The 25,770-nt window shown below is 50.0% G+C and overlaps 8 protein-coding genes across 10 annotated transcripts; 3 read left to right on the plus strand and 5 right to left on the minus strand.

Annotated features, from left to right (window-relative positions):
- Positions 1-227: 227 nt before the first annotated feature.
- On the minus strand, positions 228-2,386 carry PV10_07179 (uncharacterized protein). Its single transcript, XM_016372048.1, has 2 exons — positions 1,750-2,386; positions 228-1,696 (listed from the first exon to the last, which is right to left on the minus strand). The coding sequence occupies exons 1-2, from the start codon at positions 2,040-2,042 to the stop codon at positions 448-450; spliced, it is 1,542 nt and encodes a 513-aa protein (XP_016221380.1). The 5' UTR covers positions 2,043-2,386; the 3' UTR covers positions 228-447.
- A 160-nt stretch (positions 2,387-2,546) lies between these two features.
- PV10_07180 lies at positions 2,547-4,512 on the minus strand. Of its 2 annotated transcripts, XM_016372050.1 has the most exons (3): positions 4,492-4,512; positions 3,125-4,419; positions 2,547-3,071 (listed from the first exon to the last, which is right to left on the minus strand). In XM_016372050.1, exons 2-3 carry the CDS (start codon positions 4,367-4,369, stop codon positions 3,042-3,044), a joined length of 1,275 nt encoding a protein of 424 aa, XP_016221382.1. In that variant the 5' UTR covers positions 4,370-4,419; positions 4,492-4,512; the 3' UTR covers positions 2,547-3,041. The 2 variants fall into 2 exon arrangements, with proteins under 2 accessions (XP_016221382.1, XP_016221381.1); XM_016372049.1 differs by having other exon boundaries at positions 3,125-4,512.
- An 831-nt stretch (positions 4,513-5,343) lies between these two features.
- PV10_07181 (uncharacterized protein) lies at positions 5,344-9,791 on the plus strand. The gene is made up of 4 exons (XM_016372051.1): positions 5,344-5,518; positions 5,571-5,596; positions 5,653-5,710; positions 5,762-9,791. The coding sequence occupies exons 1-4, from the start codon at positions 5,456-5,458 to the stop codon at positions 9,677-9,679; spliced, it is 4,065 nt and encodes a 1,354-aa protein (XP_016221383.1). The 5' UTR covers positions 5,344-5,455; the 3' UTR covers positions 9,680-9,791.
- A 1,045-nt stretch (positions 9,792-10,836) lies between these two features.
- PV10_07182 (uncharacterized protein) lies at positions 10,837-13,384 on the minus strand (the record flags this gene model as incomplete). Its single annotated transcript, XM_016372052.1, has 5 exons — positions 10,837-11,119; positions 11,198-12,944; positions 12,998-13,078; positions 13,158-13,181; positions 13,246-13,384. 5 exons carry the CDS (start codon positions 13,382-13,384, stop codon positions 10,837-10,839), a joined length of 2,274 nt encoding a protein of 757 aa, XP_016221384.1.
- Positions 13,385-13,726: 342 nt separating this feature from the next.
- PV10_07183 (uncharacterized protein) lies at positions 13,727-14,209 on the minus strand (the record flags this gene model as incomplete). Its single annotated transcript, XM_016372053.1, has 1 exon — positions 13,727-14,209. One exon carries the CDS (start codon positions 14,207-14,209, stop codon positions 13,727-13,729), a length of 483 nt encoding a protein of 160 aa, XP_016221385.1.
- Positions 14,210-14,736: 527 nt separating this feature from the next.
- Positions 14,737-16,627, minus strand: PV10_07184 (uncharacterized protein; the record flags this gene model as incomplete). Its single annotated transcript, XM_016372054.1, has 4 exons — positions 14,737-15,917; positions 15,973-16,007; positions 16,059-16,422; positions 16,477-16,627. 4 exons carry the CDS (start codon positions 16,625-16,627, stop codon positions 14,896-14,898), a joined length of 1,572 nt encoding a protein of 523 aa, XP_016221386.1. The 3' UTR covers positions 14,737-14,895.
- A 5,077-nt stretch (positions 16,628-21,704) lies between these two features.
- Positions 21,705-23,209, plus strand: PV10_07185 (uncharacterized protein). Its single transcript, XM_016372055.1, has 3 exons — positions 21,705-22,368; positions 22,418-22,606; positions 22,665-23,209. The coding sequence occupies exons 1-3, from the start codon at positions 22,103-22,105 to the stop codon at positions 22,879-22,881; spliced, it is 672 nt and encodes a 223-aa protein (XP_016221387.1). The 5' UTR covers positions 21,705-22,102; the 3' UTR covers positions 22,882-23,209.
- Positions 23,210-23,587: 378 nt separating this feature from the next.
- Positions 23,588-25,675, plus strand: PV10_07186. 2 transcript variants are annotated; one of them, XM_016372056.1, is made up of 3 exons: positions 23,588-24,026; positions 24,131-24,271; positions 24,324-25,675. In XM_016372056.1, exons 1-3 carry the CDS (start codon positions 23,945-23,947, stop codon positions 25,292-25,294), a joined length of 1,194 nt encoding a protein of 397 aa, XP_016221388.1. In that variant the 5' UTR covers positions 23,588-23,944; the 3' UTR covers positions 25,295-25,675. The 2 variants fall into 2 exon arrangements, with proteins under 2 accessions (XP_016221388.1, XP_016221389.1); XM_016372057.1 differs by having other exon boundaries at positions 24,131-25,675.
- The last annotated feature ends 95 nt before the right edge of the window (positions 25,676-25,770 follow it).

Consider the following 25,770-nt stretch of genomic DNA (forward strand, 5'->3'; position numbering starts at 1 on the left):
ACTACAAGAGACAGATGGAGAGAATTGAGGACGAGTAGGAGCTGTACCTATTCAGGCCCTCTGCCCTTCCCCATTAGCTAAGTTGTATAGGAGGGAGGAGAGGAGCATAGTTGTCACAATTGATCTCTAGTGTCTTGTGGTAGCCTAACAAGGGGAAGATTATATGGAAGACTGAACGAAGAAGAGAGGAGAGAAGAGGCAAGTGAACAGAAGAGACGATAGTGAAATGAAAAGAGCAGGCAAATCGTTCATCGTCCTATAAAACTGGGGAGATTCAATCGCCTCAACCCTATCTAGCAATCAACATACATAAAGTAGCATCGCATCATATCTGCGAATATATACCATCCAAACATGTATATATCCACCCATAGTCATCGATATATCCCACCTGTTCCAACCACAAGCACACTCATCATCGCTCATGATCATGACCACCACCACCTCTTAAGTTGCCCTCACCCTAATCCCAACATTATACGCCAACGGCTTCCTCAAAAACCCCTCTCTCGTCTCGAGTGGGCCCTCATGTTCATCCCTGAATTCAAAATTCCTAAACACAGTTCCCACAATACACTTCAATTCCATCTCGGCGACATTCCTGCCCACACAAGCCCTCGGTCCATAACTAAACGGAATAAACGCATCTTTCTGCCGACTGGTCAATCTCTTCTCACTCCACCGTTCCGGCACAAAGTCATCTGCATCGGAGCCCCAAATTTCCTTGCTGTGATGAATCGTATAACTCGGCACCGACAACGCCGTTCCGGGAGGGAAGCTATAGCCTAGAATCTCCACTGGCTTGGGATGTGGGTTTTCAGGCGTCGCACCGGGCGTTAGACGAGGGAGACCGAGTGAGGAAGTCGAATGGATGCGCATGGTTTCATTGATGACCCATTGAACATACGGCAAGTCGCGAACTTGTTCGTAAGATGGAACACCGGGTGGGAATGCGGCGTCGAGTTCCTTTTGGAGGTTTTCCAATACACCCGGTGTGCGGAGCACGTAGTACAACAAAGCGCATGCGGTATTGGATGTGGTGTCGGATCCGGCGATGAGTTGAGTGAGTGCTTCGGCGGTGAGTTCTTCTCGTCCGAGTTTCTGACCCTGAGCGTCTTTTCCTTCCATGAGACGAGCGAGGAGATCGACGCGGTCGGGATTAGGGTTTTCAAGTCGTTGTTTCACGCGTGCAATGGCAATACCAGCGAGGTTCTCAACGGCTTCGGCTCCCTGGCTGAAGAACGGGTCGGGGAGGTATTTCGCATACGGCTTCAATGCGGGGAGACAGCCTAATGTACCGGAAACTTCGCCACGGCGGTTAAGAACTTCAATGGCGGAAGCGGTCGTGGGAGGTGCGTCGGGTGATTTGCGGATTTCGGCGAAATCACGTTCGTGTTCAAGCATGCCAAAGGGAGTGCCGAAGGCGAGGTCGCCGATGATGTCGAAGGCGAGGTAGTTGAACCAGTGGAGAGAATCGATTGAGGCGTAGCCCGTGGACGGGTTTTTGCGGTTCTTGGACATGTCGGTCCATTTGCGGGCGAAGAGTTCGAGATTCGCGTGGATGTATTGTTCGAATTGGCCGATGGATTTGGCACTGAATGTGTGGGAGACGACTTTGCGTTTCCGTGTGTGTTCGGCGCGATCGCGCGTGTTGAAAAGACCACGGCGGATGGAGACGAAGGCGTCGTAGTATTCGCTGGAGATGAGATGGTTAGATTAGGTCCGGTGAGAAGGGAAGGAAAGGCTCACCTCTTCAAAAAGCCATTTCCATGCCCATAAATGATTTGAATGGCATCCATATCGGCGATTGAGACATGGTTAGGCTGTATCCTGACCACCTTGCCATATTTCTTATGAAGAGCATCAACCTCGAGATATCTGCGACCACGACGAGCTTGATACAGAAGCCATAAATTGGTCAATGCAGGAAGCAAAGGACCGGGGATTTTGCGAAGACTCCAGTTTCGTAGATATGGAAGTAAATAGTACAGAACAGGGAGGAGGAGGAGAGCATAAGGTGTGAGAAGGGTGGAGAGGAACATGATGACGATGCCGGTGGTTTACTCTCGGAAGAAACCCCCAAGGATCGATCAAAGAAATGAAAGAGCAAGGTGGAGTGATGGACAATATATTGATAGAAACAATTAGGAGATGAACAGGGAATATATACCATCCATGAGTCTGGGGAAACAAGGACATGAACACATCAAAGCACGTCAAGAGCCGAGATATGTTCGTGGCCACCCACTGGTAATTGAAAGAGAGGGGATTGGTGCCCACACGATCCCAAGCAGCGGCGACGAGCCTGGAGAACGGCGTAGCGTAACGGATTGCCCTTTGACGGCCGGAAGAGAAATTCGGGAATTGTGGTCAGGATGATGATGAGGGTCTGGGTTGAGGGTGAGAGAATTTGATTGGTTCATGTTCGCCATCTCCAGATTTTGCTCAACCCCGCCCTCGGGTTGCTCTCCTCATCCCGATGTAATGGCATATCTGGGGAGCAGGGTCATTGATGATGGTTATGGGTTTGGGGACTAGTGATGGTGCTGTTTTTTGGGATTTGATCATGATTTGGGTTAGAGTTAGACGACTCGTTCATGATGTTGTGGTCGAGATTATGTCACTTTATGGTAATATTCCATTAGAGCCTCATGTTGAGCAAGTCACGTGCCTTGGCTCTCTACGCATCCATCCCGAAAAGCCAAGTTAACCAATCAGTAAAGGCCGGGATCAATCCGGTCATGTCTTCGCTTGCTGTGGAATAACCCCATGCTTATGCCCATGTTACATGGACCTCGGCGGAATTTCTTCCGAGTTCAAGACTCTTTCAGATGCTCTCTAGTCGTAGTACACGACTTGCCCCGGGTCCTTCCATGGCACTTGTCTTGACGTGCCTCTTCAATAGCCCTAATGATAAGGGTGGTTTGGTTGGTCTATTTCGTCTTGACTGGATGTTGGAGCCATGTAGCTCTGAAGCCGGCCGATACTGATAATTACCATGGTTAAAGTTGTAGTCGTGGAAAGCAGTCTATGCTATGCTTTCAATGCACTGTCTGTCCAGCACTAAAACCCTGTGTTCGTTAGTTTTCAGACCGGAAACTCGTCCACCAACATTCTCACTCACGGGAAAAGCTTCAGTGATGCCTGTCACACAACGTTCGACGTCTTCCACCAGTCCTTGGACACCATGGTCCCATTGTCGGAGGTCACGACTAGGTCCTCCGAGCGCGACACCAGGAACACTCTCAAAGGTGATGATTCCAGCCATTTGGTCGATTTCTCCTCGTAGCCGGTCCTGTTCCACCATCCGAGCCGCATATTGCTCGGCCTTTTCTGCTGCAGTCTCGTCTGTGCTATCCTTCAAGCCCAAAATGTGCGCCAGCGCCGTCGTCGTGATGTTTTCGTACAGGCGACTGGTCGCCAGTAGATTGTGCTCAATCACTGCTTTGCTCAACACTGTACTGCCGTCGGCGTGCGGGGCCAGCTGATCGGGGTCGAGAGTTGACGCAAAAGCTTCCACTTCAGTGCGCGAGAGCAAACGATCTAAGAACATATTTTCCAGGATTCCGTATTCTTCAGTCTCGGCTGATCGTTCGTCCTTGTAGAGCTTGGCCAATGCCCGGCTTCGCTGAGGTCCTGCTGGGGCTAGCACGGCGGTTTTGATGGCAGCCGACAGCGCCTGCTTCCTATCCTCTTCAGCCGCTAGGGTGTTGAACGAGACATTGAGATATTCCGCCGATGCGTTGAGGAAATCTCGGCGGGAATCTAAAATTCGTGCCTGCGACAGTTGATAGAGCAAGCGAAGGTCGGGTGAGTCCTTGAGCACCTGAGCCGCGGACGCTGAGTTCTTGATCTTGTTCAGCGCCATCTCTGCTGCCACCGTGTCATTGTCCTCGAGGAAATTTCTCACAATGCGAATTCCAATCTCCACTTTGTGTCGGTCGGAGATCTGACGTTGGGTTGAATCTAGTTGGATTCCCTGCAGCGCTTTGGCTGCGGATGTGTATTCTCCCTCCGCCTCGTAACCATTGGCTAGGATCCTTCTGACCAAGGCATCTTGTTCTTCGTACGACACGATCTGAGGTTGAAGTGCTTCTAGCATATGGGAACCGACCTGCACCTGGACATCGGCTTCATGTTTCTCCAGTGACTGGATCAGAGTGTTTAGGATTGGCCGGATGGAGATGATTCCGACCGAGGAGTCAAGGACGGCGTCGACATATTTGATGATGTTGAAAGCGTGTTCGGGGTCTGAGGTGGAAGGGGGGACGGTCAAAAGCGCGAGGATTTCGTTGTAAGTCTTGACCTTGACTGGTGCCGGCTTGTCTGCGACGTCTTCTAACGCCGATATCAATCCTGACGAAGCCATGTCAAGGATGGGAGATGAGAGGTTGTCTTGAACGGTTTATTGCTGAACATCTACCAACATACGACAGAGACATTGGGTTAGCGACTTAGAGAAGGCAGAATGAGAAAGGGATGTCACCTCACTTGGTTTGCAATAAATTCACAGAACAATTGCCTGGGTCTATACACTAGAACGCAGACAGACGCAGCATATACGTAGGTACTCCTCCAATGACAGTGGGGGAATGACACGTGACTCATATCATTACGGGTCACGTGGATGAGAAAAGGAACGTGGGGGAAGTAGTTTTAAGATCCACCGTAGTTTAGTCGCTCGGGTGAAGTGTAAAACCGCGATATGCAACAGATATGCATGTCTTCCTCTCATTTTGTTCCCTCTCCATTTATTGTGGTCATCGACAAGGGATTCACCTGAACTGCTGGGTGCCAGTGTTTCTTGGAGCTGTGACCATATCGTGTTGTACAAGTGTTACACAAGAGAGACTTTTGTAATCCACAGTGGTTGCATGAGATTGCGCCGTGAATGACAAGTCAACAACTCAGGCCAAGAATGAGCCAATTCAATTCTTTCCTGACATCTTGTCTGTGCAGATGCCTTCTAACAGATATCAATCGTCCATCTCATATGCTAGTCCATTGGTACGAAAGGCTGAGGATTCTCCAAAGGCTACGTGAACGTCTCCTCATCCACGTTGTATAGATCCGACGCACACAGAAAAAGGATGTAGAAGCTAAATAGACAGGGGATCCGCATCTCAAGTCGCACAATCCTTATAACTATTCTGCTTAAACTGTCTTGCCCCGCACACATATGCATATACGCATTAACACGCTGTCCTATCGTCGATAATTCTGTAGTTGTGAGTCGCCTTGCCTGTTTCAGACTGTACGTACACTCCTCAGTAGCCCAAACACCTCACTTCCCATCAGTCTGTCCACTCAACAATCTTCTTCTTCATCCACATCTCTTGCTCCCTCCAGGGTCCCCACAACTCATCCTCATTCTCAAGCCAGTGGCTCCTTGGTCTATACCGACCGATTCTTGCATTGTCCAAACCCTTTACCGTGGCCGTAAGGCCTTGCCAACATGCCTTATCCAAACACAAAGACCATTTACGTGGGCTCCTTCTACGAGTTCACCGATCTTGGGGTTTGTATCTATCTCATCCTAGTTGCTGGCCTCCACTGACAAGTCTCGGCAGATTGATGAGTTTACTTGCAATTTTCGGTATCCTCATGCCCTCCTTCGTATTCAGCATCAAGACTGACCGTACTCTCCTACAGCGATTCTCACGACGACCCTGATCGGGCACCCTTTCTGTCCTACGACAGAGACCTGCGAGTATGGATTTACTCCCACCCAGCCCAGTTCTTATGCTAATCTGGCATATAGTGTTTCGTCGCCGAAGTCGACAAGGACGATGATGAGACTCTCGCAAACCTCTGCACTCGTCTTGAGGGTGCCATCGAGGCTAGCTCCAAGATGTCCTTGTACGATGAAATCCGTTGTAAGCCCATCGATGGTATTTGGGTCGACGTTGGGATGAACAACTCAGAACCCGACGGTGGCGATCTCATTGATCACCTTGATGAGGCTGAAGACGACGAGATCGGCAATAGCCACAATGTCCCTGACAGCATTGCTCATCTCACATCATACTGGAAACCTCGCGGCGGAGACATCACTATCCTGCCCCAAATTTTGGCATCTCAACTCACTGAGCACACAAATTGTCAGCTGTTCAGTGAGGTGGAAACAAAGAGATGTCGAATCCTTGGTGCCAACCATGCACTGGCTAAGGACATGCTCCAAAACATCGAGCCCCTCCTTGAGGTTTTCAAAGCACAACAAAATACCACCTCCATTCCTGCTAATGGCAACATCCTGATACTGCCACCTACTGGTAGCACCACTATCCTCCAATACCCTCGGATCACAGCTCCCCATCCAGCCTTCAAACGTGTCATCACCCATGTCCATGATCACGATGCCCTTCCCACCAAAGCCCTTGGAGAGGTGCGTCAGTATGACCATCAAGGCAATTACGTTACGCCTGACAATCTCCTAACCATCGGAATCTCTCCCACCAACACAATTCGCAGCTCTCGTGTTTGGGATGATTACATCTATCAGACCTTTGGGGATCGCAACAACTTGCACCCTCGCTTGACCCAGCCTCCACCGAGCTCTATTTCTAGCACAGGCATTCTCCACAATCAAACTCAGGTCAGAATCGCTGCCTGGACCGATGAGGTGGTCATGGGAGCGGATCCTGACGTCCCCCCGCCCACCCCGAAAGAGCCTGTTGTCCTGCCTCGAAGAAGAGTCATTGCTGAAGCAGACAGCGAGAGTGATACCGAGTCTGAACCACAGGCTGAGACCAAAAACCAGAGCACCATCCCACAATCACAAGGCCAAAGCCCAAGTGAATGCTTGCTTACATCTCCCTCCTCTCCGCTTCCCTCAGCTGATTTTTCACCTGCGATTCCAGGAGCAGGCATCATCATCACCCCGTCGATCTTGCCCGCCTCGACCACTTATCAGTCAGTAGATGTTGAACCAGATGTTGGCTTCGAAATTCCCGAGGACTTTGGCTTGCTGTCAAGCCCTTTCAATCCAACTCCAGACCCAATCGAGCATGGAACAACATCCAAGCTAGGAAATTATTCAGCCGATCAAGGTGTCCAGACACTAATTCAACTTGACGCGGAATCACCAGAACCACCATCCTATCCCCGAGGAAGGGGCTATAATGCAAAACAAGGCCGCTCTACTACTCAGAGAGGTGCTTCCACTGCACAACGAGGCGGTCACAGAGGCGGCTCTACTGCATCACGAGGTGCTCACGGAGGTGGCTTCGGTTTCCAGAGAGGCGGCTCTGCTTCCCAGAGAGGTAGTCAGAAGGGAGGTTCTCCTGGCAAGAGAGGCGACCCTGCTACTCAGAGAGGTGGTTTTACTACACAACGAGGTGCTCAGAAGGGTGGCTCTCCTGGCAAGAAAGGCGGTTCCACGGCTCCCCAAGGTCAGAGAGGTGGCTCTGTTTCTCATAGAGGCCGAAGCGCTCCTAGAGGTCCGGTGTCTTATGCTACAGCTTTGTCTCACGGACATAAACAGCTGTCGACTAGTGACATTCTACCCACTGGCTCTGTGAACCCTGGTCCGAGAGATAGTCAAGCGAGAGAAAGTCCTTTGAGCCATACAGCCACATCAACAACAGAGGTCTCCCTCTTCGATCTCTCTCAGTCACCAGAGGACCAAGTTCCAGGACAAGATACCAACTATCGCCCAACTCTCTTGCCCGCAGTTCCTCCAGGCTTCGAGAACTCTAATCATTCTCGAACCTTTGGAGTTGTAACGCAGAGAGACGGTACCCAAGATTTATCCACGAGACTCGGAAGTACCTCTATCCATTCTGCCAGTGGGTCAAGTGCCACAAATTCCGCAACGTCGAATGGTGTGCGATCTCTACGCTTCAGCGAACAAGGCGCGAACTATTCTCAACCCAACCTTCCACAGAAAAACATCCACATGCTCAGAGAGCAGAGGGTGAGAGAGTTACAACAAGATCAAAACAAGAAGGCCCCCGACACGCCTCCGCAGATGTTGCGTTCGACTATGAACCAACAAGCAGGGAAACCTAAAAAAGGACATCAGAGAGGTGACAGTAACCATTCACAGATGAAGCCGACAACTGAGAAGCCTACAGCCAAACCCGAGTCCGATCCGTCTCGAGCGGCCGGTAATAACGCAATGAGCGCTGCTAAGCTTGCTCAGATCAGGAAAAACCCTCTGCTAGCAGAGCTGCATGCCGATACCCTTGAGGCGAGGTTGAGGGAAGAGCAGTGCCGCAAGCTCATTCCTCAGCTCGAGAGATTGTTTGAGATTTCACGGGCTTTCAATGGAGAGCTCTCCTTTCAGGCTCAACTAGGCCAGGTACTCGTCACATATGGCTCCATGCTTTCGAGTGAGAAGCTCATCGATCCGGAAATGTGGTCTAAGATGTTTGCCCCTCAGCAATCGGGCAATAATATGGTACAATCCTCTTTTACACCAATTCTCACTACTAACGGGGCCGACGTCGATCGCGCGTTGGAGATGAAGATGCTGGATGGCAAATCCAAAATCAAAGCATTCGGTGCAAAACCCATCTCCTATTCAGTCAGCTATCGTTTCTCGTGCCAAAGTCGCAGCAATGATGACTTTTGGATTGTCGTCGATCAGAACGGAAATTACGAGCTTGTACGTGAAGCTGTTACAACGGGTATGGTCAACGTTCACTGCCCGAACCATATCTGGGATGCTTCATTCGTGCTCTCAGGCCATCTGAAGTGGTTGAATCCGCCACCGGCTCTCCAAAACAGTATCTCTGCATTTGTGGAATCTCTATACGTCCTTCCAGGTCGGGAAAAGTTCATGATGGTTTTCCGTCAGCCTAGCGATCACGAAATGGAGATCCGAAACATGGTGGTCAAGAGAACTAGCAAGCATGGCTGCAACATGCCCAAGTGCAACATGCTGCAGCTGCAGGTCACAGAAACCAAGACCCTCTTATTCAAAAAGCATCCTGAGGATCTAAACCTCTGGCAGGCCTATGAAAGTACGACCGATGATCACCAGAGACTGATGGACACTGGACGTGTTCATTATGAAATTTCTGTGATCCATTCTGACATCAGTAAAGCCTTGGCCCAGAACGTCGACTTGCAGTTTGGACGTCTCACCGACGAACAGACTACAGGCAAATCGCTCGTCAAATCGCACCGAGACTCGATCTGTTCCATGCTTGACATTGTCGTTCGCATGGTGTCTAAGCTCGATTTCATGGGTCTGTCCAACATTGGCACTCAGCAACGTAACACCGCGGCTGAGGCCGCTCACAGACTCAAATTAACACAAGCCGCTGCGTCACGAGGAGGTCCCCCCGCCCCAAGGTCAATGCCTGTGCAGACCAAAGACTCATCGAGCTTGGCGCACGATGACCATGGTCCAGCGGCAATCGAGGTGGTTCCTGGCATCAGGACAAACACTCGGGCTGAGATTTTCTCGAATCCTGATGGATCCAAGTACAGATTAGGTCTGGGAGGTGCCAAAATCCCCGTCTTTACCAACCAGGATATGTCTGCTTTCTCTAATACCGAAGATTCCATGGCACCAGATGACAGTGTGAGCCAGGTGGGCGGAGCGTATCGAAAGCCTCAAAACCCAGGTATACATGCAACCCCGTCCGTTGTTACAGACATTGGTCCATCTCGCCAGCTCTCCAGTGTCAACAATCAGACGAGCGACAAAGACGAGCCCACTTTCTGGTAATGGGTTTAATTTGGAGATATGACAGGGCTCTTGAATTCATCAACAGCCAGATTTCTATCATGTGGTGAACATTGCAAGGACAACGAACGGGTCGAGAGAGAGTGAACGGTTCGGTGTGCATACCGAGAGACCGATATTCTCAGCAACGCCCCTGCACCTTCGTCAACGGTTGATTAACCCGACAGAGACGTGGAACATATGGAGTTTTACGTCCTATTTTCTTCTTCTTTTTCTTTATTGTACAAAAGTTCAGCGTTCAATTCACCATTCAGACACGACGCGCCATTATCATGAAAGGCATACTGAAACGAAGCAAAGCAACGTCAGAGCAAAAGTCAGTTGACCCAAAAACGAGCAGAACATGCAGGAAATGCAGCAACGTCGACACGATGTACGAGCTACGAATCAACAAAAAAGGCCAATATTTGTTTGTCAAGGACATGGGAGAAATGGCACGGCTAGGCATGATTGATTTTCCAATGTACAACTAGAAGCTTTTCTTTTCTTTTCTTTCGAGGGGGTTTTCCCTTCTTTGCCTCCAGATTGAGCTGCACACAGATCGATATGGCGAGATTCACCATATCGCATGGCCCCACCAACAAAGTTCCAAAAAGGGGTTCTCTAGAGTTCAATCAGATAGAGTAAAATGTATGAGTAGACCAAAAATCCTCACCCTCACCCTCTAACATGGAGATCATGACTGGCTGAAAATGACGTTTTGTATGAGGTAGGTACCTATATTCATGTCTGAGATTATGGATGCATGGGCTTTTGATAAAAACACTCATTCATACAATGCCGGGATCGAAGCTTCCACGCCCCCTTTTTTTTCCCGGCGACGGTGAAACCAACTCCAGCCCCAATCCCAACTAGATGACAAGTAGGTAGCTTTTGCTTTTGCTTTTGCTTTTGCTTTTTTTATTCTACCGTGGTGCAAACCCTACCAAGGAACCAAGCAACCGGCCAACCGGCCAACCGACCATGTCATGTCTATAACATAACATCATCGGGGGATGGGAAAATGCAAATGTTCTGTTACATGTTTTTTGACCACACTGAAACAACGTGTGGTGGCGGATCTATATGAGTTTCATGAGGTTCAAAGTGTGTGATAGCCATGGAGGATTGGTGTCGTCCAGATCATGTCATTTCATCACTCAATCCTCTCGAAGAACTCTGACGCCCTTCTTACCTGCGCCATGAGTGGTCTTCCTCTTCTTCTTGTGGCCCTTGTCAAAGGCCACGGCACTTTGATGATCTCGGCCCACGTTGTCGAGATCCTTGACCTTGTAGATGCGGATGATCCAGTTCTCGCTGGTGAATGCCTCTTCGAGAACGTTAAGCTCAGGACCTTGTGCGGGAAGAGCAGAGCCGCGGACTCGATCTTGTGCTTGCCCTGAGGGGAAGAGTTTGTCGAAGTTGTAGTAGGACATTTTGTACCTAGAAAATAAGCTGGTTAGTAATCCTTGGTGCAAGGGGGAGGGATCAGGGAAAATGAATCGGGATGGAAAGGCTTACATGAGTGAGTTTCTCATTGTTGGTGTTGCTTGGTCGTCAACACGATACTCGCCTCGTGCTGTGAAAAAATCACGCTCGCGGACTTCTTCGGGCCAGATGCCCTCGGCAATTCGCACCATCCACAGAAACTTGTTGATATCGTCACCACTGTAGCCCAAAAGTCCTCCAAAGACGACGAGGACATAGTCGACGTCGTGTGCTCGGAGAATCGGGTAGCTGACTTCTTCTCGGGAACTCATGGCTTTGCCGACAGTGGCAATGTGGGTGTTGTTCCAAGTGTTGTTGTCCACAAGGGTAGGTCTATCAGCCATGCCTCCAATCTGATATCCGTAGTCCCACCATGACATGATTTTGGCGTCTTGGGGAGTATTCTGTCGTAGCCAGTAGTAAGCCTCTCGGTAGTCATCAATGATGTGTTGAGAACCGTCTGGAAGGCGAGACGCGAGAACGACGGATGGTGAGGAGTATGCGTTGGACGTCACCCAAGTGCAGTGGGCAACGAAGAGGAGCAGAAAGCCAGTGGCCAGGGAGCTGACCAGGGACTTTGAAACTACCGAGTAAATGCCGACCAAGGGGTTTCGCATGGATCGAAGAGTGAGATTGGCGGTGGTTTTGCTTGCCTTGACGGGCCCATTGCTTCCATCGGTAGCGGCATCACCCCGAGGAGTGCCCAAGAAGAGATATGTGTCCAGGATGTGAGAAAGTGCAAGAGCTGCTGCACAACAGACAACAGGAGTCAGGGTGAGCATCAAACGGACCATGACACCAGCAAAGTAACTGGCCAAGACGGCGTAAATAACAACAAAAACATGCTCATCCTTGAGATTTCGGAAGCACATGTAGACACCCGCAGGGAACAGCCAGATGAGCATGTTGAGGTCGAAGAAGAAGGCAGGCCAGGCGGTTGGCTGATGTTCCGAGACCGAGGCGATGATGGGAATGTGTATTTTGGCGTATCCTGTGTCCCAAAGAGAGTAAAATCGGCCGCTCCAGGGTGCAATGATGCCAGAGACGGTGAAGAAGACCAAGGCGGCCAACAAGATGGCGAAGATGCTTCCACCTAGAGCGACTAGGAGAGTCTGGAACTGCTTTCCAGGGAGCTGTTCTTTCAAATAATTGAAAAAGCCGACAAGTTGGAGAAGTCCAAAGATGCCGAGGGCAGCCATATGATCACTGCTTCGAATGGGCAGGAAGCCAACAAAGGGGACCTGCATACTGGCGAGCGTTCCAAGGGCGTACCAAGTTGTATAACTGATGTATAACCTTGAGCTGTATCGACCCATCAAGATCAAGGTGAAGGCATGCAAGGGGATTAAATTGGTGATGAAGACGTAACCTCCCCAGGCCGATACCATGTAGCCGTAGAAAAGAGCGGCCAAAGCACCCCACATGATGGAGCCATTCTTGACTGCTTTAATCCAGAGATAGAAGGTGAAGACGAGCAGGAAAATGGCAATAGCTTCGTTGTCGTAGCTGCCAGCCACGGAACGTGAAATGTAACCTGGAGCGATGCCCATGAACGCTGCCGCCAACAGACCAGCCGATGGCGAAGATGACATCTCCGAGGTGAGAAGGTACATGGCAAAAGCTGTCAGGCCGGAACAGGCGGGGGCCAATAGAACGCAAATGTTTCGAATGTCAACGGGTAAGGAGAGAAGGTTGAGGAGATGATAGATGACGCCTGATGTGACCATGAGGCCGGGGTATAGGGTACCACCAGTGACTCGACCGAGGGGATGCCATGTTCCTAGAATATCTGGTCAGTCGAGGTATAGGTTTGGAGGTAGAGGGAAGACGGACGGTCATCGAACCAATCCCAAAAGCTATAGAAGCCATGCTTGACTAGGTATTTTGTTGCTCTGAAATTGAACCATGGATCAACTATAAGAAAGGTTAGAACGAGGAGGGGAATGCGGTCGATAGGTGTGGCTGCGAGGGCTTGGACGGGTCGTCGACGTACACTCGTGAATGATACTCTCGAAACCTGGCAGAAGAAGTCAGCATATGTTGACATGAAGGGTGTCTGTCGACTTAGGGTTTGATCGTACGGATCACACTGAACAGTCGGGAAGAGACTGCGGCTGCAGCAATGGTGACGAGGATGATGATGCGGAGCAGAGCTCTCGTCTTCTTGCTGGTAGTGCTCCGCAAGAAGGGCTCTAGCGGAGTCGACGTAGTTGCGGCCATAACGGCCAAGAAGGGGAGGAGGAGGACAAGGTGATGGCTAGGCAAATCAATGCAGCATCAAAGGGTTGAAGGAAGTTGTCAAGGCGCAGGGCAGGGTATACGAAGTCGAAGTCGAGGCATGATGGACAGGGTGTTCTCCAAATCCATGCCAAGCCAAGGCTACACCTCAGCCTTGTGACTTTTTTATGCATACGAATAGACATGTGAGAGGCACGGAGGGCTAAGCACGCATGGCGCTGTCAGCCTGCATCGATGGTGGATAGAATGATAAGTCATGTGTCGACAATCTAGCATCCTGTGCAGCGACTTGTCTAGGTATGTACATATGATTGACAGCTTTTCTCACATCTCAGCCTCTTTATCCCATCTATCTAACCAAGAAACGACATCTGTTTTGTCACCTTCGACCTGCGACCTCTCAGGCTCATCATCCCAGTCGAGTAGCTTTTCTTCGCCGGTCTTTTCCTTGTTCTTGCGGTTCACGACTTTGCCTGCAGTGGCCGTATAACTTCCCGAGGCGAGCGTCTCTTCTTTGGTCTCTGGTATGGTCTCCAACTCGTGGGTTTCTAAACCGCGAATGGCGTTGGGTCCGACCTTTGCTTTTGACTTGATGTAATCTTTGCGGACCTGCTCGCCTTCTTCGATATTTCCAGAGGCGAAAAAGCGTTTGGCAAGCTCTTGAATGTATGGTCGTGCAGTAAAATACAGGAGAACGAAGATAAACAACCAGACATAGTCCTGCTTGTCCAGGGTGCCTTTTTGCATGTACCGCTGGATGGGGTTCAGCCGGTTAAGGTCTTTGGGTGGTGCGGTATATTCTACCATGGTGTCGGTAGGGGTGGGATGGCTGCCTCGATGTTGCTGTAGAAGAGAATGGGTAACGCCCCGGGGCGAGCGGAAGATGTAGTCGCGTAGTGCTGTCGCCGGGTGGTCGAATGGCTCTTTCAGAATTACAAGCGCGGGAAGAGGAGACTAGATCGGCGTTGCAAGGGATTTATCCTGCAGAGTATCCCAGAGATAGTGTGGGTGGGTGTCGACAGATAAAAAGGAAAATGCAGAGGATGTTGATGCAAAGGATGCTCAGGAACGATGGTAATCTGTGAGGATATACGGAGTAATCGCTGGACACCCTCCGTAATTAAGTTTAGCCGAGTGGATGCTTGTGCGGGAATTAAAATGGCAGGCGCGAGGGGGGGGGCGAGGGCCTACAGGGGCTACTACTACGGAAGGCCGAGCGGCGTGGGAAGGAGAGGACGAGAGGACCTTCCTGAGGGGCCGGCCTGCACAACTCGAGGGATGCTCTTGCCGCCACGTATTTGAATCAAAGTACTTTTTTTTCTTTTATTTCTACTCATCGCTCAGTGGTATCGTTGTAGACTCTGTCCATCGTTTTCCCCTTGTCGTGATAATCCTGTCGTTCCATGTCGTTTCAAGTTACTGGCCCTCAGGGGTTCCAGTTTTGTATGCTGTCTGTTTCCTTTTGATGATGCGTCCACCGCAATTTTCCTGATCTATCTTCCACCAATCTGACCCTTGGGGATTGGTCGCACCCAGCAAAAGATCAGATTGAATCCAATAACCATGATGCCCAATATCCAGAAGCTCTCCTGGTAGTCGGTGCCATGGAAACGGAAAAGGATGGCAAAAATCACACCACCTAGGTTGCCCGCCGCACCTGTATAACCACTGATGATTCCGTTGGCATGTGGAAACACATGAGGCACCAAAGAGAACGACGCGCCATTGCCAGCTTCCAAGAAGAATGCCATTCCGGCGATCAGCCCAAACATGGTCGCCTCATCATGGGGGTCAGCCAACCCAATCGCAATGTTAAATGCTCCAGAAACGATTCCGACAAAAACAATCCACCACTTTTTGACCCACAGAGAGTGAGTATAGTGATACAGAATATCAGAGATGATTCCTCCAAGCGGTCGCGTGAAGACGTTCAACAGACCAAACATGGAAGCCCATTGACCCGCTTTTGTCTGTCCTAGGTAAGGAAAGTTGCGAAGATAGTAGGACGCCAGGTATGAGTTGATGGCCAATTCTCCACCGAAGGAGCAAATGTAGACGCAAGCATGAAAGGCCATCTGCAGTGAAAAGAAAACATTGAGAGCCTCTTTGAATGTAGGCGGCTTGATGACTTCGCCTCGAGCAATTTCCAACATTTCTTCTCGCGGAAGGCTGACTTCTTTTCCTGCCGAGGCTCGACGAATACTTCTCCGTTCGATGTCGGGGTGGCGTGATGCTTCCCTTTGTCCCATCTTCTCCTCTTCTACTGAAGTGGCGGTGCCGCTGAGTCGCTGCGTAGGTGTTGATGAACCGGTATCAGTGTCAAAGACCGGACCTTGAACGCCATGTTCGTTCAACAATTGCTTGGTGGCGTTGTGTCGGTCGCTCCACCGTCCAGTTGGAGTGTCAGGGCAAAGCAGATACATGCCCAAAGCTGTGGCGGTGATGATGATAAAGGGGACCACGAAAGAAACCCGCCACGCCTGGGAGGAGGTAAGACCCATGTCATTTTGGAGACCTGCGGGAGAAGGTTAGCTCGAGACTGGCCAAGGATTGTTAATACTTGAACATACTGTCATAGATCATAGGCATCACAAAGTATGTAAATCTGTCACAGTTAGCACGTCAACACGAGAGTGCAGAGGACACTATATCTCACCCGCCACCTGCATTGCCCCAGCCTCCAATGAGCGCATTGGACGATCCAACAACGTTCTTGTCAAAGAAAGCAGTCGACCAGACCTGGCAGGGTACGAAAGTCCCGCCCAGGATACCGACAAAAAATCGAATGGCAATGAGGCCAGAAACAGTTCTGACAAGACCGGACAGAGCAGTTGGAATAGCGCCCATGACTAGGATACCGACATATGTCATGCGGGGACCCCATCGATCGCAAGCAGGGCCAGCAAGAAACCGGACTAGTAGTGTGCCAGTGAGGGCTGCAATATTGGAATTGCCCACATCCGCACTGGTCATTTCCAACTCTGTCCGGATGGTCCTTGTGAGGAGTGGAGGAAAGGCATCTGTCATAATTTATCAGACACCATCATCCTATATCAGATAAGAAGATAACTTACACCAGGACCAGAAGGCAATAAAGAAACCAAACCAAGAGAAGAAGAAGACGCGCCCGTAGATATTGATCACATTGAAGACAGGAATGGAGCGAGCTTTGTAGTTGACAGGGTTGATATCTGGGGCAGCCCACAGCAATGAGAGCTTGTCCATCATGTTATGAATAGAAGGACTCTCGAATGCAATGCGATGGAGGAGGTGGTGGTGGTGGTAGTTGGTGAAGGCTTCTTCAGCCCTGAAAAAGCCTGATTTTGAGGCTGAAAAAAGAGTTGTGTTTAAGATGACCGGCTCGTGCTTTGAGGATGATCACACTTTCCATCATGAATCAATCGAGCCATCAGTGCCTTTTTATCATTTCTCTCTTCCTCATTGCCAAGTCATGTATTCCTTCCAAAGACCATTTCAAGGGGGGCGGAGAACATAGTGGTATGGGTTTTCTGTAAGTGAATGATTGACGCGGAGATGGACATGTCGTCCACCCACGTCTCGAAATGGCCAAGCCTGAGATCTGGGAGAGCTTATCACTTGGCGTTGAACCCTCGGACTTGCATTGTATTCTCATCTCCCCCAAAGCTGGCTTGTCATCGACTTTGTCGGCCAGAACCACTTCTCTTGTGAACAAGATCTCACGTCACCGAGGAGGTAGTTAGTCGTATGCCGCGCTTTTCTGGCCATGGACCCCAAGGTATATCGACACCCATCGTCCAGTCACAATCGTCTAAATAGCCAGTTCGTCATTGTCTGGACACTATCTCGTTGATCGACCTTGCAGGCGGAAAGTCTGTTTCGACTCCACAGATAGGACCTGATCTTAGACTTGCACGATTCTTTATTGGGTCGAGAGAACATGGACTTGAGAGGAATGCTCCCCGCGGAGAAAATAGTGAGATCCTGCGGGGCTGGCCCTGGTGGATCGGTCTGATAACAGTTTCGTTATAGATAAAGAAAAGGCAGGGATGTATAGTACAATGCCACGGTGCGCCTGTGGGCGAACGTCCAAAATGTGTGCACTGTAAGTGCCATGGGATGGCGAATCTCCCTGCTGCTAGCAGTCTTGATGTCTGATAATGCATACAATGCGCTACCAGAGCGCCCTAAGGTGAAGTTGTGCTCCTTCTGGATTGACCACATCTCCACGGGTCAATCAAACGTCTGAAGTGGCGGACAAGCACGGAGGTAAGTTCTCATGTTCAAGGTGCTTCACGCGATGTCCATAATGCAGAGATGGATTTATCAACTCTTTGAAACGTTTGGGCTCCGAGGCGTTGCCAGAATGTACCCAAGCGACCCCTTTCCAGGAATGAGATGGCTATATGGAATCGGTATCCAGGTAAAGGAGGATACGATACACTTACCAGAGCCAGCCATATTCAGGAAGGCATGGACCCAAGACCGTCTCAAGATAGGGATTCAGGTTAGTCATCATGGAATCGAAATGGGCAGCATGCAGCGAAATATTCGCAGAGGCTCGGGTGACAGCTTGCTTCTCCCAGTCTACCCATGCAACATGCAAGTCCCTTTGCCGACCCTTTGAACAATCAGTCTTCGAAGACAAACACAGTCAGAAGAACAATTGTGTGATCCGGACCAAATTCCCATCGACTCTCCCGAGATCCCGAGATCCCAAAGTCCCCACAGATCAGTTCCATTGTTCTTTTGTAAATCAATTGTCTAGACGGATCTCAACGGGACATGGTTCCGGGACCACCACCACTCCTGTCACTTTACTCTCGGGGAATACAACGCTTTGGAATGAAACCAGACCACCAGACCCTCCATACCTCCATACATCATATCATGTCTTGGATCTCGTCCTCCATCTTCTGGCGGTGGCGTGGCGGATCGATCGTCCCCCAGATCAGACATGTCAAAAGCACACCCTCTCTATCCATGATTTCTCATTCCGTTGTGTCTTCTAGAAAAGAAAGACATGGAACTCTTATCACCTTCGGACCCTCTTGAAACTTTACACAAGTAGCTATTCATCGTCCTCGACGCAAACAAGCAAACTAAAATAGCTGATATCAAACATTCTTTAAAATATCGGTTTCCAATAAAACTCACATCATAGCGACGATTACTACCTAGACACGCTACGCAATTACTGTAAGTCGAAGACGCGACGCGCTTGAAATACTTCACGCGCCCATTGGGAAACACTGGCCTGGCTGGAGCATTGCATTGCATTGCACGACCGACGGGATGCACCTGCCCGAACCATGCAGCAGAGAGAGACCCTACAGACCTTACCTGAGCCCCCAAAGGCTACCTTAGGTACCTACTCACGGTACTCCGAGTGAGTGTCTCAGTACTGTACCAGCACCACGGTGAGTTTAGGAAGGACGAAACCCACCCAACCACCGACCGACTGACCGACGGCGCGCAAGGGGCTTGGAGACGTCGCCTTTGAAGACAAGACATTGGCGTTCACGCTTTATCAACGTCCGTTTCTCCCCAAAACAAACGCATTTATCGTGTCTTGTCTTTTCTTGTCTTGACTTTTTTTCATCTTCCTGGCTCTCAGATACGGTGGACATGGCACTCGGCGGAAAAATCCCAAGCCCGTTACTTTGGCTCATGCTGATCTTTTACACCGATGTGTCGTTGACATTCAAAATCACGGGTGCAACAGGTGGAATTGATCCAGAGACTGGAGCTCGACCATTTCGATACGAGATCTCGGATTTTCAATCTCATGGTGCAGCTTTCGATCTCTACATTCTCTCGTTGAGTTCTTTTCAGAGTGCAAGTCAATCTGATCCGTTGTCGTATTTTCAGATTGCAGGTATGTTCATGTCATGTTAAGTTATGCGCTGCAGATCACTATGTATACATTTTGTACGATCGGTTCTGACATGGTATCTAGGTATTCATGGATATCCTCGTGGACCCTGGGACGGAGTTGAAGGGACAGGTGTATATCCTGGGTATTGTATGCATGCATCAACGCCCTTCCCCACCTGGCATCGACCGTATCTGGCTTTATTCGAGGTAAGAAAGAAGAGCATGATTGATCTATCTCCTGGATTTCTGTCTCACACTTTCGTCAAGCAAATGATCTGGAACTACGCACAACAGATTGCCGAAATGTATTCCGACAGTCAGCGAGCAGAGTATCGGTCGGCGGCGGCAAGTCTGCGGATTCCATACTGGGACTGGGCGAGTAGTCCTGCCTTGCCTGCTGTGGCGATAGAGCCATCGATTCTGGTCAATACGCCTGAAGGCCGACGCACTATTCGAAATCCTCTTTACAGTTATCGATTTCAATCAGACGCTGCGGGCAATGGGTTTCCACAGGGACATCCGGTACGATACGACCACGCGGCGCAAATAGCGATCGAGGCTGACGAAAGCCCCTAGCTGGCAAACATGCAGGAGACTGTTCGTTGGTGGGATTCTCAAACACAATCGAGCAATCAAACAGCAGCGACTGCTGCAATGTATGCAAGTGCTGCATCGTATGGCATGCCTATGGATTGGTTCTGAACTGAATACACTGGATTGTGAGCTAACTGATTGGCAGCGTCCTGGCAATGACCTACCAGCTCTTGACTTTTACGGCCGACTACACAGATTTCTCCTGTACCTGGCCCGGAGGGGTCTGGACAGGAGCCAATAATCTTGAGACCATCCATAACAGCATCCACAACGCAGTTGGAGGCTATGGTCATATGCAGTTCCCCGAATTGGCCGGGTTTGATCCCATCTTCTGGCTTCATCACGCCAATGCGGACCGTCTGTTTGCCATGTGGCAAGCGTTGTATCCAGATAGCTACATGGTATCGACTGTGAATGCGTACGGTTCGTATTACGAGCCCGCAGGGACAATCGACTCGGGAGCCACAGGTTCGCGTTGCACAATGGTGGCTGTTTGAAACATTGGTTGACATTTGGCCAGGGTTGGCGCCCTTTCACTCGGGCGACGATGGCACTCTTTTTACATCCGACCAGGTCCGTGGAATGAGCATCTTTGGATACAGCTATCCAGAAATTCCAGACTGGCAAATGAGTCGCGAACAACTGACTCAGCATGTCAAGGAGAGGGTCAACATGCTGTACAATCCTAGCACGAATACGACCCGCCCGCGCTCGCTGCCTAGTGCACAGAGGCGGACAACGAGCTTGGCCGAGTCTTTTAGCCATGTGAGTTTCGACCTGGCTCGAAAGCTCCGAGTGAATAATCTGGAGAGACAATGGTCGATTACGGTTGTGGTGGATCGATTCCCGACCGAGATGAGTTTTGTGATTGACTTCTTCATGGGCGATGCGCCTGAGGACGTGGCAGGCTGGGCATTGGCAGACAACTTGATCGCCACATACTCACAGTTTGGACCTGCCAACGCAACGAGTCTAGCTGCAGATGGGGAGTCTGGTGGTCAAGTCAGTGGCGAAATATCCATCACTCACACCTTGGCAGCAGGAGTGTCTCGGGGCATCATCCCTAGCCTTTCACCGCGACATGTGATCCCGCTACTTCGAAGGGCTCTGACATGGAAAGCTCGAACACCGTGTGGAATTGAAGTCAAGGTGGAAGAATTGTCTGGGTTGTCGATCTCGGTCTCGAGCAAATCGGTTGTGCCGACGAATGCAAGGAATCGATTCCCATTGTATGGGGCAGTGGAATGGCAAGGGTCAGCGACCGAGGGCAAACCTTGTGGAGCTAGACGACCCGATGTCCGAAAAGTGTCATGAGTAGTGCAAGGAGGTAGGTACAAAGAGTGAGGATACTCATTATTGCCACGATAATTGGAAAACGCAAGGGCGATTGTCAGATTTGGCACGAGGCAGAAGGAAGGTCTTGTGCTTGTTGATGTGTACCTGCGTCTTGAACCTATCTTGAAGCCTGAACCCGATGGTGGCATTTCCAGAGCATGCAGTCTTCGTATGCGTACGAGAAAAGGTTGGACAGACAGTGCAGGGATAGATAGCAGGACCACCAACAAGGAAGCGGTCTATCGAGAGCTGGCGAAATCAAGTGGCTGAGTAAAAGACAGTTGGAAATTGGTTCGACGGCCATGATGGGGAACGGCGCAGGGAAGCTTTGGATCGACATCGATAGTCATTGGCTTGCAGAGGAATTCTGCCAGATGGATCTAACCGTATTAGCAACCCGAAGCATCGTGTGCAAGCCTATCTGGTGCTTGTTTGTGAGTTCTAAAATCTTGTCATGTACTGGAGGGATTATTGACAACTTATCTGGCCAGACACCAGATACCCACAGGGAAACCTGGTCGATGTTGTGCTGTCGGTGGTATCCATCAGACTGTCGCGTCTCAAGATGAAGCCTGCAAAGCGATGGAAGGGAAGGTTCCAGACTGCAGGCTCCAGACCAAAGACTTCCTTCCTGTTTCGTTCCTTGCTTGCTTCCTTCCTTCGCTCGACTACATCTCACCAGTTGTTCTTGCCTGGACGTGCCCTGTCATGTGATTCGTACAAATGGCCTTGCTTTCTCTCATTCTTTCTCTTGACGCATAATATATACACTCGTTTGTGTTTTGGTGTTGACATTGCTGCTTGCCACGTTCCAAGGGTGTGGTCTGTGTACGGTATCCAGGACGATCGAACCTTTCCTCCCTTTTGATAGATTTGGTTTCAGAGCTGTTCTATCATCTCGACACTGGTCTAAAGATGCTGGCCAAAAACTTGTTCGTTGTGGGCGCAGCTCTCGTCGCCAGTGCTTTTGCTCAGGGTCGACTTGCATTTACATCCACTCCAGGAACTGCAGTTCAAGGCTCGACATACAATATTTCATGGAGTGGTGGTGATGGCTCAGCGGTGACATTAACCCTTCGAAAGGGTGATCCCAATGATTTGGAAACGATCGGCATTTTGGGCCAGAGCATCATGACGGATTCATATGTGTGGGAGGTTTCGGACTCGCTTGAGCCTGACGAGTATGCACCCACAGACCGTATGGCATCCGCAGACTGACCTTTGTCACAGTGACTATGCTCTTCAAATCACTCAACGTCAGGACGTCATCAACTATTCGGGACTGTTCTCCATTATCGCAGGTAACTCGACGGCGGCGTCGACGACTACACCTCCCTCCAACAGCTCTTCGAGCACCACCACATTCATCGGCTCATCGGCGGGCACGGGTACTGCGTTGCCACGAAACACGACTTTCAGGTATGACTTTCAGACCACTAGGCACAGTGATTAGTGGCTAACAAGCCTACTCTTCCAGCTCTCCAACTATTTCACCCACGACTAGCCTCGAGCCCGCAGTCACCCAACACGAGACCCAAACCGAAAGCGTAGCCACGACCACTACACCCGCTGCCACTACTGCAGCTGGGGCTTCAGCTACGACAAGTGCACCCGTGGGTGGCAGTGCCGCACAGCTAGCCAGCTCAATGGCATTGGTCATGGGTGTCTTTGCCGCCATCATGTTTAGCAATTAGAGATGAAAAGTTGGGCAACATCAGACAAGCGAAAAGAGGTCATGTCTGTCCGTACTGTCTTCTAGGTGGAGTGGAATGCAGTTCTTGGAGTTGAATACAAGGATATGGATATGATAACTCACAACCATGAGGTGTTGGGGTTGATTCTGCATACTGGAAACATATCAAGAGATGATTTGCATTACGGTACATTGAGCTAGGTTGGGTTACGGGCTGTATCTAGTAATAGGATAATGTCTGAATCTGGAGATGTTGATCTCAAGTCAAGTCGAATTGTATCGTGCGTGTCGTGAGTTGTCACATGAATGGCATGAGCTTAACAGATAGACTTTGGTCCCTGAAAGCAAGTAGAAAGAGTGCCAAATCATTGGAGCTTGGAGGCATCCAGGGACCGTTTAAGCGTTGGTCTTTCAGGTACCAAAAGCAAAAACGCCGCACAGGCCATAGTTAAAATCCCCTCTTTAAGGGCCCGAGGCTCTGAACGTGCAGCGGTAAATCGGGGATTTAGTTGAGTCTTGGGTGCACAATTCCACCATTTCCAGGCTGTCTTGGAGGCTCTGTAGCCCGCAAAAAGTACTCGTAGAGTAGCGTTGACACGTCGTTCGTTCAGTGGTCCCGCCCGTCACGTCCATCACGTTTCCCTACCGTGGATCCCCCCGGCCGTGATTACTCTCTTCTCCTTTGGTACGTCTCAAACAAATAATGCCATCATCTCCATCGCCAACTCCCAGTTACCAGCTTACTGCCACTTGGTTGGTGTCAAAGGGGAAGCCACAATCCATCATCTCGAATCTTTTCTATCCAGTCATCGTTGCTGTCTGAGTTGCACACTCTCAACTCCCTCTTTTACTTTCTTTGTCGACAACCTCACCGCTGCTTGCATCACTCTTCTCCCTTTTCCATGGTGAAACCTTCATCCACGCCTGCTGTCCCAAATCAACAACGACTTTTCGATATCCGACACTTTGCACGCGCCATCATTCCTCTATCTTCCTCTCTCCCTTCCACCGTGCACCTTGATCTGTGTGCTACATCATCCACCGTGCCCTGAACCCTCCGGGCCATGAAGTGGAAGTCCAGACTCTCCAAAACTGTTCCCACGCCGGTCTATTCCTCCAACCCTGAGGTTTCCGGCGCTGACTCTGGTATGGATGCCTACAATCCTACATCTATCTGCCCAGTTCAGGCCTTGTCACTTTTCTCTTTTGCACCTGCCCTGGCGTACCAATTGACACGTCTCTCCGAACAGGAATCGACATCTCCATCACTACTGATGACAAGCCCAATCCAAACATGTCCGAATCAAATGGAGTGCTTAAGGAGCACAGTCCTCTCGAGCCCTCCCGGCCCACCACAGGACGACTTGTGAGCGCCTCCATGATGCGATCCGGTACCACCCTTATCTCCTTCCGATGAAAACGGTTGCACTAACACCTCCCAAGTAATGTCATCTTCCGAGTCGTCTCCGTCCTCCGAATCAAACCAGTGGTCGTCCGCAATTGGCCATGCAAGCACCGGAAAGTCAGGGAGAGTCATTGAGCGGTTACAAGGTGACATTGACCGCTTACGACGGGAAAAACATCTCCTCAAAGTTCGACACGAGGAAGCTGAGAAAGCGAACGAGACTCTTCTGACCAGAAATCAGTACTTGGAGGATCGCAACAGTAATTATGAACAATCCAACGAGGCCAACCTGCGACAGTTGGGCAGGAAAGAAAGACAAGTCGAGGAGCTGAGAGAAGAATTACGCAAAGAAAGATTAAAGACCAGCAGGGCCGAGGCACAGGCTCAAGCCGCCGCCACAAATGAAGAGTCGTGGCGAGACCAGGCCAGTCAGGCCAAGAGCCTCGCTGCCCAGAAAGAGGTAGAATATGAGACTATCGTCGCCTGTCGAAAGACCGACTATGACAGACATCAGCTCGGTCTGGACAAAATTCGGAGCGGCTTCACTAGCCTCCTTCGAAGACAACAGGATGATGTGGAGAGGAAGAAAAAGCTGGAAATCCTTGCCGAACAACAACGGCAGACAATTTCCCAATTGGAAGAAATCAACAAGAAACTCACTGTCAACTTCAGAAGTTACCGAGCCGAAATCGACACAGCGATCGCTGACTTACGCCGAATGGCAAGCTCCAACGATGATGCCATGACTCAAAAGTTGCATGACATGACAGAGGTGACTGGTCAGATGAGATGGGTGATGAAAGTCGACGAGGTGGTCAATGGCAATGTCCCAAGTGGGCATCCTCCTATAGCAGCACACTCATCACGTCCTCCCTCGCAACATCAAGACCAATTTATCACCAACGGCGACATCGACACACGAAGAGAGAAAGAATCTGGACGACGCAGCCCTACGAAAGGTTTTCTGACCCGACACCTACGCAAGGAATCGAACAAATCCACAAAATAAAAACCAAAACCGGAGCATATACTCTGAGTATTCCAAACGACTTGTACGAAATGGCCACGAAAGAACCCTCTCAAATTACAATTACAATATATCAATACCCTGTAACTACCTATGTACCTAGGACCCCATCATTTGTGCTCCGGAGTTGCTGTACTAGACCAAGACCGACACTGGAATCTGAAGAATCTGGACCTGAAATGGGTCTTACTCAATGATGAACTGACATGAGGCGTTTTGATTCTGGTACCATGAAATCAAAGCCTGCTACCATACATGCACGGCACGGCACTACATGGAGGACGTGGGCAATGGGCATGACATGGTGGATTTGAAATACATAGCTTATGTAATTAGACCAAAGAAAGATACATAATGAAAAACAAATACATAAATGACGACCTGAATAGGAATAGGTTGGCAGTTGGTGATGGTTTATGTATATATTGAAGAAAGGAGTAGGTATTGATATGGCTGGT

The sequence above is a fragment of the Exophiala mesophila genome, assembly GCF_000836275.1.
Source record: "Exophiala mesophila strain CBS 40295 unplaced genomic scaffold supercont1.5, whole genome shotgun sequence".
NCBI lineage: Eukaryota > Fungi > Ascomycota > Eurotiomycetes > Chaetothyriales > Herpotrichiellaceae > Exophiala > Exophiala mesophila.